The 12,716-nt window shown below is 35.6% G+C and overlaps 2 protein-coding genes across 2 annotated transcripts in view; one reads left to right on the forward strand and one right to left on the reverse strand.

The window, feature by feature from the left end:
• The window catches only part of LOC102596967 (thylakoid lumenal 16.5 kDa protein, chloroplastic), an 8,426-nt gene extending 7,275 nt beyond the window's left edge, over nt 1-1,151 (forward strand). The window contains exon 4 of the mRNA XM_006345161.2: nt 819-1,151. Within this exon, the coding sequence (XP_006345223.1) occupies nt 819-928 (110 nt within the window). The 3' untranslated portion in view covers nt 929-1,151. The remainder of the gene's footprint in view (nt 1-818) is intronic.
• A 437-nt stretch (nt 1,152-1,588) lies between these two features.
• Nucleotides 1,589-10,477, reverse strand: LOC102597291 (methyl-CpG-binding domain-containing protein 11-like). The gene is made up of 2 exons (XM_006345162.2): nt 10,216-10,477; nt 1,589-3,126 (listed from the first exon to the last, which is right to left on the reverse strand). The coding sequence occupies exons 1-2, from the start codon at nt 10,285-10,287 to the stop codon at nt 1,894-1,896; spliced, it is 1,305 nt and encodes a 434-aa protein (XP_006345224.1). The 5' UTR covers nt 10,288-10,477; the 3' UTR covers nt 1,589-1,893.
• Between the last annotated feature and the right edge of the window lie 2,239 nt (nt 10,478-12,716).

Raw genomic sequence — 12,716 nt, forward strand, 5'->3', positions numbered from 1 at the left:
TGCTTTTAGTTACTGCAGTCATTTTTTAAAATAATAAGCTACCTAGTTTTAGGATGAATTTGAATTTTAAATATTTGTTAGGTTGTTTTAGTTGTTGAGATTATTTAGTCTTTTTAAATTCTTGTTATGCAGATTTTCTGCATATTATGTTATCAAGTTGGCTATTTAAAGCCCTATTATGATTAATAAAAATACAGAGACATTTTCAATCATTTTATTGCTGCCCCACTTTTAAAAAAACACCAACAGTTTTCCTTGACACTCCAAAGATGACTATGGTTGCAACTTGTCTCATATTTAGCCTCCCTCTATCACAAACTACAACTTTCTAAAGAAAAAGTAAACAAGAGATTCAAGCTAGGTTTAAGATATGCCCAAAGGTATGCCATTTGATGTAAAAAGAAACTCAACTTTCAACTATGTTGCTCGGACTCTCCAAAGATGTTGCTACACCTGCATTGGATCCTCCAAAAATGCATCACTTTTAGAGGATCCGACATGCACCTGTCCACATTTTTGCAGAGTTCAACCAACATAGGCTCTCAAGATTAGGTAAGTATACCATGTACTAAGACACAAGATCGAAGAAAGCACATATATCAAATTCCATAGGTTCGATAGAGTGGTGGCTGCTAAAGTTGCAGCCATTTGACCAGGAGGTCACTGGTTCGAGCTATGGTAACAGCCTCTTGCAAAAATAAAGGGTAAGGTTGCGTACAATAGACCCTTGTCAAAGCACATAGTAGGCGAGTCTTCACTTAACTCGGTTTGTCAAAGCAAAATTAACTAATTTTCTCTGTTTAATGTGTGTTATGCAGTTACTAAGAATGACATTGAAGGATCAAAAACAGCTTTTGTGGCATCAGCTAGTGCATTTGAGAAATGGACAACATTAACAGGGTTGATTGAAGAGCTAAAAGGGCTTTGAAGCAAAAAAAGAAATTAGCATATTATAAGAGAATTTGGTCCAATATCAACATGTTTTCACCTTTAACTTTCTTTTACTGTTTGTGTAACCACAAAGTAATAATTCTTTTACATTGTCTTTTTTCCCTCTGTCAAATGAATCATTTGAGTTATACAATGTAATTTGAGTTCCAGTTGAAGCTGAATCTCTGAGCAAAATGACTGGATTTCTGTTATCAGGTTTACTTTCTTTTGTGTACTAGACTTGAAACGGAGCCAAAATGTGAAGTTTATGAGTTCTGCTACAATTTTATATTCTAACATTATTTAATCAACTTTCCAATACAATTATGGGGTCTAAGCAAAAAACTACTCGGGGAAGGGCAGGGCTAGAAGGATCTATTGTAAGCAGTCTTACCCTACATTTCTACGAGAAGCTTTTTCCACAGCAAGAACACATGACGTCTTGATCACATAACAACAACTTCTCTAGTTACACCAAGACTCTCCTTCAAATACTCAGATTGAGGGAAGAAAATTGTATGACCTTGTACAAAGAGCACCTGAGCAATCATCAAACTAGTTTTGGATTGGGATAGTTGATTGATGGATGGATTAATGAAAGGTAAGAACGCAATCACACCACAACAAACTGAAGCAACTTGACTCGCTAATTCCCGCATTAGTCAAGAAAACACAGGCTTTTTATAAGCTTACATTACTGAGTTCTAACAGGAAGTTTTGCAGATCTGGACAACTACAAATTACCTCAGCACAACTAGTGTCTCTACTGAAAGTCTAAATCTATGGCATACAGTAGTTCTGGTACAGGCGATAAATCCTTACAGAGCAATATTTAGGACCTAAATATATGGTTTTGCATACAGATGTCTCTCATGAACAATCAGAGTATCTATAATTGACAACACTACAGTCATCCAAATGAAGCAAGAAGAGCAAAATGTTAGAGTTAGAGAGAACCGCTGTTCAAGGCTTGGCCTCGTTAGCATTGCTGCCATTCTCAGTTACTTCTCCCTCCACCTTACTTATTTCAATGTTCATCAAATTATCTTGATCATCAGTACTCTTTCCTTCTGCTTGATGCTTCAATTCCTCAGTGGCGCTGGAATCTACTTTGTCTGCTTCTTGAACCTGTACGTCCTTTTCCTCCGCTGCTTTATCAGCAAGGGCCTCTTCAACATTGTTGACATCTTTTTCAACCTGAGCTTCTTCAGTAGGTTTGTTTTCTGATTCTTGAATCTGTACATCCTTTTCCTCCTCATTTATTTTAGTAGCTTCAGGACCATCAGCAGGGGTTTCTTCAACATCGTCTGGATGTCCAATGTTATCAGTCATTTTGACATCTTTCTCAACCTGAGCTTCCTCGGTAGGTAATATTTCTACTTCTTGAACCTGTACATCCTTTCCCTCCTCGTTAATTTTAGTAGCTTCAGGACTAACAGCTGGTTTATCAGCAGGGGCCTCCTCTTCAACATCGTTATCAGCCACCTTGACATCTTTCTCAACGTGAGCTTCTTCAGTAGGTACCTTTTCTACTTCTTGAACCTGTACATCCTTATCCTCCTCGTTAATTTTAGTAGCGTCAGGACCATCAGCTGCTTTAACAACAGGAGCCTCTTCAACATCTTTAGAATGTCCAACGTTATCAGCCATCTCAACATCTTTCTCAACTTGAGCATCTTCTACTTTGTTGTCGACATTTTGGCCTTCATCTAAGTTCTCCTTCACAACATCCTTCTCAGAAGATTGGATTTCATCTTTCTTCTCCACTTCGCTTTCTCCATCTTGAGTTTCATTTGGGTTCTCATCTTCTTCTTTTTCAACATCTTTCTCAGCTTCCATTGCTGCAGTGTCCTTCTCGTGCTTTTCAGCTTCCTCCATGTCATCATCCTTTGCTGCTTCAGTTTCTTTAGGAACTTCTTTGTCTTTGGAATCCTTCTTCGAAGATGAAGACTTTCTGCCTCGTTTCTTAGCAGACTCACTTTCTGTAGGAGATTGAGTTGCCTTTGCCTTTCCAGTGATCCTTGCGGATCTTCTTGGGGTTTCACCAGTTCCCCAATCAAACTCCGCTACTGGCGGACCACCAGGGTGTGACTTCAGGTACTGTTCCAACTGTTTTCTTGTGGTGATCTCCTCCCCTGTTGGTGCAGTAAATACGATATCATTCTTCTTGGGAGTACCTCCTTTTTTAGGCAGAAACTGCAAAGGAACAGAAAGAGAGTCAAATTTAAAAAGAAACAAAAACAACATAGACGGTGAAGTCCCACAAAGTGAATTTGGGGAGGGTAGAGTGCACACAGACCATACCCCCACCTTAGAGGTAGAGAGGTTGTTTAAGATAGACTTGGCTCAAGGGAACAACAAATACTAACAAAAACAACATATAGTAACAAAACAAAACAGAAACTACAACAAAACAATACAATAGTTAGGGTACAAGAAATCAACAGATAGTAATAGAAACCGCAGGACAAGAAACAACAGGAACAATACTACTACTACTGATATGAACGGACAGCAAGATAATGTACTTGTACCTACTGCCCTTCTACTCTAATCCGTGACCCCCACACCCTCCTATCTAAGGTCATGTCCTTCGTAAGTGAAACTGTGTCATGTCCTGCCTAATCACCTCTCCCAATACTTCTTTGGTCTACCTCTACCTCTCCTGAAAAATCTTCTCCAATCTCTCTTTTGAGTTCCTCAAAATGTCCTTGGTTCAGGTGGAAAAGAAATAAAGAATGCTCAAAAGAGTTGCAAGTAATCTAGGACGTCTTTCTGAAACACACAACCATTACTGAATAAAGATGACGAGCAACAAAGGCTCAAATCTCCTGCTTAACTTATATCCATGAAGATAGAGATATGTTAGAACACAGATTGTTAGCTGCATTCAAACAGCTGTTTCAGTAGAAAATCAAAATCAGATATAAAGCAGTTCCTACAGTAATAATATTTATGAAAATTCATGCATTATCATTCACCACAATACTTGCATTATTATTACTACATTACAGCCCCTTACAATCCTTGCATAACTACACCGTGAACCAAACGACCCCTTAGCACATCAAGCACCCGTAACATGCTAATAGCCCTGTTGCTTTATGCTAAAAGTTCCCAAATCAAGCAACTGTCTTCTCGTACTGGAAATTGTGTTTACTCATCCAACTATCCAACCCATGCATATCAAAGTAATGCCGTTGCACAACATCTCTGAAAAATCTTCCAGCTTAATGACAACATAATCTGACTCTCATACGAGATAGGCATACCTTTCAACAATTTTTTTAACATCTCTGGAAAATGTTTCTAGCATATATACAACATATTTTTTAACAATTTTTTCCTGGAAAAAGGTGTTCCTCAAAGATGCCAAACAAGATCTTAACGATAAAACTCTGTCAAAACTACTGTGCTGAAATGATGAACAATGGAACTTAACCTGTCACATAGACATGTGCCATGATACTCACTTCTCAGCTAAAAGAAAATCTCATATCTAGAAAGATCTGATACATGCTTCATTTCTACAGGCCCTGAGGGTGAAAGGTATAAGAAAACGAACACATTTCGGGTGTGTTTGGTATGGAGGAAAATATTTTCAAATTTTCTCATGTTCGGTGGGTCAATTTTTTTGGAAAACATTCTCTAGGAAACAAATTGCTTAAAAATGAGGAAAATGACTTCCCTAGTGGACATAGGGAAAACAAATTCCACAAGTGGCATTTCATATTAATTGTGTCATCCCCACCCTCCACAACACACCTCATCGTCACCTCCACCCCCATAGTCCCTATCCCCACAACCCCACAACCCTATCCCCATTCCCCCCTCCCATAGCAGAGTATTTGTCTAGATTAAATGCAAATGCTTTTAGGATAATATTTTTTGCTTACGTACCGAACACAAGATAATAAGTAAAAACCCACTTATTTTCCAAGAAAACATTTTCCTTTGTACCGAAGACACCCTTCATTTCTTAGAAACAAGTAATTTAAGAAAGAAAAGGGAGAATGTGAGGCAGGTAAAGCCCTAGTACATCTTGATTGAAGCAGAAAAAGGCAGAATAGTTGATAAAGATGAATAAAAACATCCCATTGAAAGATTGCCCTGACGAAGCTTGGTTCAATCCATGGTTGAACAAAACGCCGAAGCCCAAAGATTGTATGAAGACAAAAGAATACAAAGCCAACAGAAGAAGAATAGCTCAGAGATCAAATTTTGAAGCCCAGAAGGAAGAAAGCCCACAAATCAACAATTAAAAGAAGTCTCTATTTCAGAAAGGCCAGCTAACATTTAAGAGTCCCTTGGATTACACAACAACAGCTCTTATTGAATTCAAGAAAGGAGCCATTACTTACTCAGTAATAATCAATAACAGTCAAAGACACAACAAGTATCAAGAGAAGGTTCAATGGCAACAACTCAAGCTCCCTATAAATTTGAAGTAAAGTGAAGACAAATATAGCTCTTTGATATCAAGCACACTAGAATCTGTAATTGTTTGTTAGTGAGTGAGAAAAGCTAGTTGATAAACATTATGTGGTGAATGCATAAAACCACTAGTGATTGTACTACTTTGAAAACATTTGCAAAGAGATTAAAGGCACCACATTGGTGCGCAAACAAGTATAAAAACATTTGATGTCATTTTATGTTTTGCCCTTAATTTATTCACATTCTCTTTCTAAATTATAGGTGATACATGGCTATCTCTTTTCTATCTAAGCAGAAACTGCATTCAGCTTAACTCGACTAAGTTTTGATTATCCAAAATTTACCTTCCCCTCCTCCCCCACTCGCGTACTTTCACACAGATTCATCCACTTTATGTTAAAGACCAAAGTAGACCCAAACCTGTCTCGATGGTCTTCTTCCAATTCCACCCAATGACAACTAATGGCATAACAACAAGAGTACAAGAGAGAGAAAGCTACAATAAAAAGGTAGAAGATCACACTCACGAGAAAATATGTTCACATAAATAGCTATCAGGAATTTCACGTTGAAGGAACTCTATAGAACTAACTATTCAAGGAGGAGTCAAATTGTTGACTGGATGTTTTAAGATGAATGATTACCGATTTCAAATTCTTATTTAGTAGTATAGCACCATAGGGATTACACAATGGATAGTTTGCCTCTAGTTTTTCTTGAAATTGGATGTTTGTTGGTAGAGATGATGAATAGTGATAGGTTTTGCTTAAACGATGTTGTTTGGGTATCTAGTGGAGCGACTAGATTCCATAACACGTTTAATGGATGAATTGGAGTTAAAACTCAAAGATTGACTTTCAAATTGGATAATAAAGATTGTTGCTAAAACTTATGAAGTCGAATTTAAGTGCTAGTCACTTGGCTAATTTAGTTGGTATTATTGTGACGTGTTAATGATTTACGTAAGCTCGGATATGTAGATTGTGAATTGTTAGCATCATTGGATCCATTGGGACAAGATTTGGAAAGCGGTTCGAGGTATGTTGAAACCTACTATACTTCAGAGCTTTTCCTCCAAACACATATTGCAATACGTTGTAAATGTGAATCCTAACTTGTGGGGACAAGTGGGCTGGGATTTCACCATTTCATGCATACTACACGCTATGTGCTATTGATATCATTATTCTTGAAATGAAATGTCGTTTTGGTTCTTAAAGCTAAATAAGGAAGAAGTGACATTTGTACTACTTTTATTAAATGAATTTCATGAATTGTAAAACCTAATTTTTACTTAACCTTTCATAAATGATTGGATTGGCTATAAATGCTGAATAGTAAGATATAAACTATTTTGGGAGTTGCTCGAGTTCGCCAAGATTGGCCGTGGATATTTTCCTTGTTAGGTCATGAAACTACACGTGCTGGTGTAGGCATAGAACTAACCTTATGGTTTGGAACTTCGACAGAGTGCCTCCGTGATAGGATGGATACTATTGTGCTACTTAGCATGACTTAAATCGTTTCGTGCAGCACTACGATGAGACGACTTGAGCAAGTAAGGCATATGATACTTGCCGCTAGGTACATAGCCTAATTGACTTTTCAATTGTGTCGGTTATAGTGTGGTACTCCTTGTAGATGAATAACTTGTCTTGATTACGAAAAGCTAAGATTGTTGGGACTCTCCAAATTTGTTGCCGCACCTGCGTCGGATCCTCCAAAAATGCACTACTTTTGGAGGATTCAACATGTAGTTGTCGACATTGTTAAAAGAGTTCAAACAACATAGACGTAAAGCTTGGTGTTTAAAGAATGATTGAGAACATGTTTTACATTATTTATAATTTTTCCGACTCAAATCGTTAATTGATATAAATGTTCCACCTTATATCAATTGTTATGCATGTATCATATTTTATCAACTCTAGGCTCACTTCTTGGGAAAACAGCATGTGGAGCTTAGGCTTGTTGGACAAATTTCCATTTTAATTTTCAAGGACTGGGCCTCGTGGATAGTATTGTTCCACATCCCATGTCAATACTTTGGTGAGGCTCCAAACTTGTATTCATGGAGGCCATCTATTATTACTCTTTTGGTCACCAGCGCTTGTCTTGGTTAATTATTTCATTTTGTGTCATAATTCCATAGACAGTTGTGGTTGTTATTTTGGGCTGTCTTTCTATGGCTACTCATGTACATGCATGAATGGAACTCCTCACCCTTTTTCGTTAAATCTCCTCCATCTCTACAACTAGAGAGTGGAAGCATATATATACATATATAACAAAATGTAGAAAACAGAGGAGAATAAATCTCCCTGTACCTACTAAGAATGGGAACCCTCCATTCTATGGGACTAGTAGAATTTCAAATCAGCTACAAAATAAGATGGCATTATGAGGTACAAAAAACTTCATTTAGCAAGATAAAACAGTCGAGGGACATCAAAATTGTGAATTTTATACATGTATCTTTCAGGAGAGAGAATTCCTATGTATTTTCCTTCTAAAAGAGGGAAGTTGAGCTTTGTCCATTCGCAATTCACCTCTAAAATCTTTAGGCAGCCTATTGTAGTAAAAAACTGAACCTTTTCTTTGCGCCTGAGACCCCAATTAGCCAAAATGCCAGCCACGTTGTTTCCTTCCCTATAACGGTGATAAATACTCCAGTTGTCAAATTTAGAAGTTTGCTTCTGTATTTCATCAATGGTCTCCCATAAGTTCCAAGGTGGTTCATAACCTAGTCAGTGGGCAACTTAGAATGACATTCCATCACAATGTTTTTGATCCCTTTTGAAACACACCAGTTGATACCAGATTTAAGGGCCATAGCTTCTGCCATGTTGTTAGACATAATTCTAGAGGCATCACACCGGCACTGATTATTTGACCATGCTCATTTCTAATAATCCCTCCAGCACCACTAGGCCCTTGGATTATCCTTAGAGTAGCCACCGCCCACCAGCGTTCAGTCTCAAGAAACTCTTTACCTTGTAATTTTCTTTTAAATGAAAGGTGGTTGGTTTAAAGATTGTATTCATGCTTTGGTTTTAAGGTTGGTTCCCTCGGGTCAGGTAGAGCTTCGAGTGCAGGTCACATGGATTTGGGCCGCGATACATACATGGTTATGTACCCCGAATCTTAATAGTTTGATCATGAAGGATCCGGCCTCTAGATCCGCACCCATATTGGACACCCGCACCGGAGTTCAAGCAACTTAGCTCTTCAAACCCAAAAAAAAATCAACCTCGGAACCAAAAAACTACAAAATAAACCATACCCACAAAACCAGTTTTTTGAATAACTGCAAAAACCAGAGCTAAGAAACAAACTTTACTCAAAATAACAAAAAAGATGGAACTTTTCAAGATAGCATGGGGAGTTAACTTGGGAAAATCCAAAAGCCGGAGAAAACCCCTCTCTTAAACCTCCGTAGCAGTTCTTTGGTGCTTTCTGTTCATCAATAATACCTTAACCAAGAGGTGTGGTAGCCCCCAAGGCCTAGCTCAAGTGGCAAAAGGTGGAGGATTTGTGGCTTAGGTCACAGGTTCAAGCCCCACACCATGCAAAGCGAAGCCCGGTATTTAAGTGGAGAAGGGTAGAGGGGCGGGCCCATTATCCACCGAGTTTAGAAGGCTGTGATTGGTCCAAAGGGCGGGTCACAGACGGATTTCTCGGTTATCAAAAAAAAAAAGGATGTGTGATTATATAAGATTACACAAGATTAGAAATGATTTAAATCTGACAGAAGGTAGGCCGAACATAGAATAAAATGATGTCCCTTTAAGGACATTCAATGAAAAAGATAAAAGGATTAAATAAGAAAAGGTCATTTGAGACCCTGTGATCATTCTGTTGTACTTACCATCCGGCATTTAGAAGTCAATGTAGGATGATTCACATAGAAAGAGACTTGCCGACGACCAAATTAGTTTAGAAGCTATTTCTTCTTCTTCCTTAGATTTGAAAAGTCTTAGTTGTCTATTTCCATGTATATTTTATAGATTTTTCTTTCCTTTTCGTTTAATATTTGGGAAACAAGAGATCAGGTTACCTTAACCAAGATAAAACTCTATGTCTTAAACTACCCTTACTTATCCAGACCAAAACTTCAACATCTAAACCACATAACTACACAAAATTAGACAAAACCCAGTAAAAAAATTGCAAGTACCAAAGCTAAAGAATCGAACTTTACATGGAATCAACAAATATTGCAACTTTTTTAAGAAACTAGAGACTGAGCAAAACCTTATCTCCTAAGGACCCTTACTCATCAAAACAAAAAATTCAACCTCAGAACCACAAAATAAGCAAATTAACCAAACCCCATTGTAGAAAAACTGCAAATAACAAAGCTAAAGAAGCATACTTTCACAAAATTGTAACTTTTCTAGAGAACTGAACATGAAAAAACCTGAGAAAAGCCCCATCTCCTAAACGACCCTTACTAACCCAAACCAAAAATTCAACCTGAGAACCACAACAATAAGCAAAATTAAACAACACCCACAAAACCCATTGTAGAAAAACTGCAAACAACAAGGCTAAAAAATCAAACTTTACATAAACTCAACAAAAAATTAGAACTTTTCAGCAGAACTTCAAGAACTAAACAAGCTAAAACCCTATCTTGACCCTCACTCACCAAAATCAAAAATTCAACCTGCGAACTACAAATTAAGCAAAATTAAACAACACCCACAAAACCCATTGCTAAAAATTTGCAAACAACAAAGCTAAAGAAACAAACTTTACATAAACTCAACATAAAAATTGGAACTTTACTAAAAAAAACTTCAAGAACTGAACATAAACTTAAAGCCTGAGGATAAAAAAAGATACCTTCTTGCTCCAACCAGAAGGAGCTGGAAGCTCAATGGACACAACTTCATTTTTCTCCACTGATTTCGCCATTTCCCACCTAACAAAAATTTCCCAAAAAAATAGAAAAGCAAAGCAACTGTCTGCAAAATGGGTAATATCCAATTTCTCCTATAAAATAGGAACTAAAAATACTTTTTTTTTGACTTTTTTTTTTTTAACTCTACTTTTTTCTTGGGTAAACAAAATCTTGTTTGGAAGTACAAAAATTTAGTGCAAATTTGACCAAAAAACAGACACATTGTTGTTTAATGTTTACTGTTAATGTTATTTGTTTTCTTGAATAGATTTCAAGGGCTAGGATTACTTGTCTATCTATCTGATGATGACACGTGTCATGTTAGAATTTTATTTTTATTTTTATTTTCATCACTTTTTTTTTAATCTTTATTTTTCTTGCCTAATTTGATTATTTATTAGAACAGTGTAGAACTGGCAGTTAACTGATTTTCTTCACCTTTTATAGGAATATGAAATTAAGGCAAAGAAGAAAAATATATAACTTTTAGTACTATGTTTTTATTTATTTCTAAAAATAGAAAAGATATAGGATTTAATGATTCAACATTCTCACTAATGAAATTTATATTATCAATTTTAACAATTTTCGAACTAGATATAATTTTGAATAGTAAAATATATACATTTTTTGTTTTTCTGGGTAACTAATAAGGCGATGGCTTATAATTTCATTGGACAACTCTTACATATATTGCATTAAATTAAATTTCCTTTCGATTTGTTGTCCAAAGTGGTTTTTAAAGTTGTCTTATTAGGAACCTTATTTAATAAGCAATTTTAAGAGTGCAAGTTTACAAAAAGTTGGGTGATAAGGAATTACTTGTCATGCTTTTAATCATATTCATAAATGTCTCATTAGGTTACAATATCATTTTATTGAGGTGCTTTTGACATAGTATATTATGCATATATATCATGTTCTTTGAGGAACTTTACACATGAATCTGAACATCGTCTTCATTCGTTATATTTTTCATAATATTCAATATTTACCACCTCTATTCATAATATGAAGAAGCTTAATCTAGATAGCTAATAAATATGCTAATACAATTTTTCAAGATTCCAAAAACAAGGCCTCCAACTCTATGTTATAGCCTTCATGTCCTCGATCCGACATACCTCATTCTCTCACTTGGCAAGCTGCTACTATGAATAACAAAGTCAAGGATACTTCCAGAAACCGTCTAGGTTCTTCCTAGGATTGAGAGGATGATCCTTGGCAATCGCCTATGGTGTTAGATCATCTTGATCAATTACGATTGAGAAATATTTGATGTTTGAACACATAATCAAGTATGAGAAAAAGTGAGTTTTATAGCATTACAGATACATATAAGGAATCACTACATATAATATACATATTTTAAACTAGAATTTGAAGTTTTTTTTAAGAATAATTTTTAAGGATCACATTTTATGATCAACTGGGCCAAATGCATAATGGGCTCAGTTAATATTGGGCCGTTAAAATATCAAGTTGGTTGCTGATGACAAAAGCCCATGGATTTTATACAGATATTTGAAAAATAGCCAATGTTCTAAAGTTTTAAATTTCACATGTGGAAATTCATCACAACGTTTAATCTTTCAATTGCTATATGGTTATATTGTGAATTTCCAAAAAAGAAAGACAAAATTCACAAATAATCACTTTTCAATCCTCATAATTAAATAAGAATCACTATTTCTGAAGTTTCAAATTCCACATATGAAACTCGAAGACATTGTCATGGAGTTCTATCTTTTGAATTTTGGAACTTCATAAGAATGTTTAGTTTTCAAATACGATCTTACATAAATAGTTATATCATGGAATAATATAATAACATTTCAGCCTATTATTGAAAAATATATAGTCATTGTCATGAAATTTTAATTTTTACATTGAAATCTTTGGTATTATCTAGAATTTTTCTTGCAAAAGTTGAAACACTGATGCAATAGCTACTTTTTCATTACAAAAGTTTAAAATAGCTATTTATGAAATTTCTCCCTTGAAAAGACATGAGTAAGAACCTTAAAAGATTGAATATTTTGGATCAAATGTAGTAGCATATAAATAATAAGAAGCTAGTTGAATTCATAGTCTATAGATAACCCCTTAAATTTTCAGTGAACTTCACTTAGACACTAGAAATACAAGTTTGAGATTGATTTTACGATTTATTGAGACTAATGTGTATAAGTGAAGAAGGCGATATTTTAAGTGGTTAGCTTATCTATACAACGAACACTTAAAAATATCACACAAAAGCTTGAGTTAGAAATACCTGAAAGAACACTTCATCATCTATTCAGATGCTTAATCTAAAGTTACAATAATTAAATACTAAACAAATTTTACTGATAATTTTGGTATATTTAAACTAATATAAAAAGTCAAGTCAATAATTGTTTTTTTTTTTGGTTTTGGGGGAGGGGGGGGGGGGGGGGTTTTA

This window comes from Solanum tuberosum, unplaced genomic scaffold, assembly GCF_000226075.1.
Source record: "Solanum tuberosum cultivar DM 1-3 516 R44 unplaced genomic scaffold, SolTub_3.0 scf00063, whole genome shotgun sequence".
Classification (NCBI taxonomy): domain Eukaryota; kingdom Viridiplantae; phylum Streptophyta; class Magnoliopsida; order Solanales; family Solanaceae; genus Solanum; species Solanum tuberosum.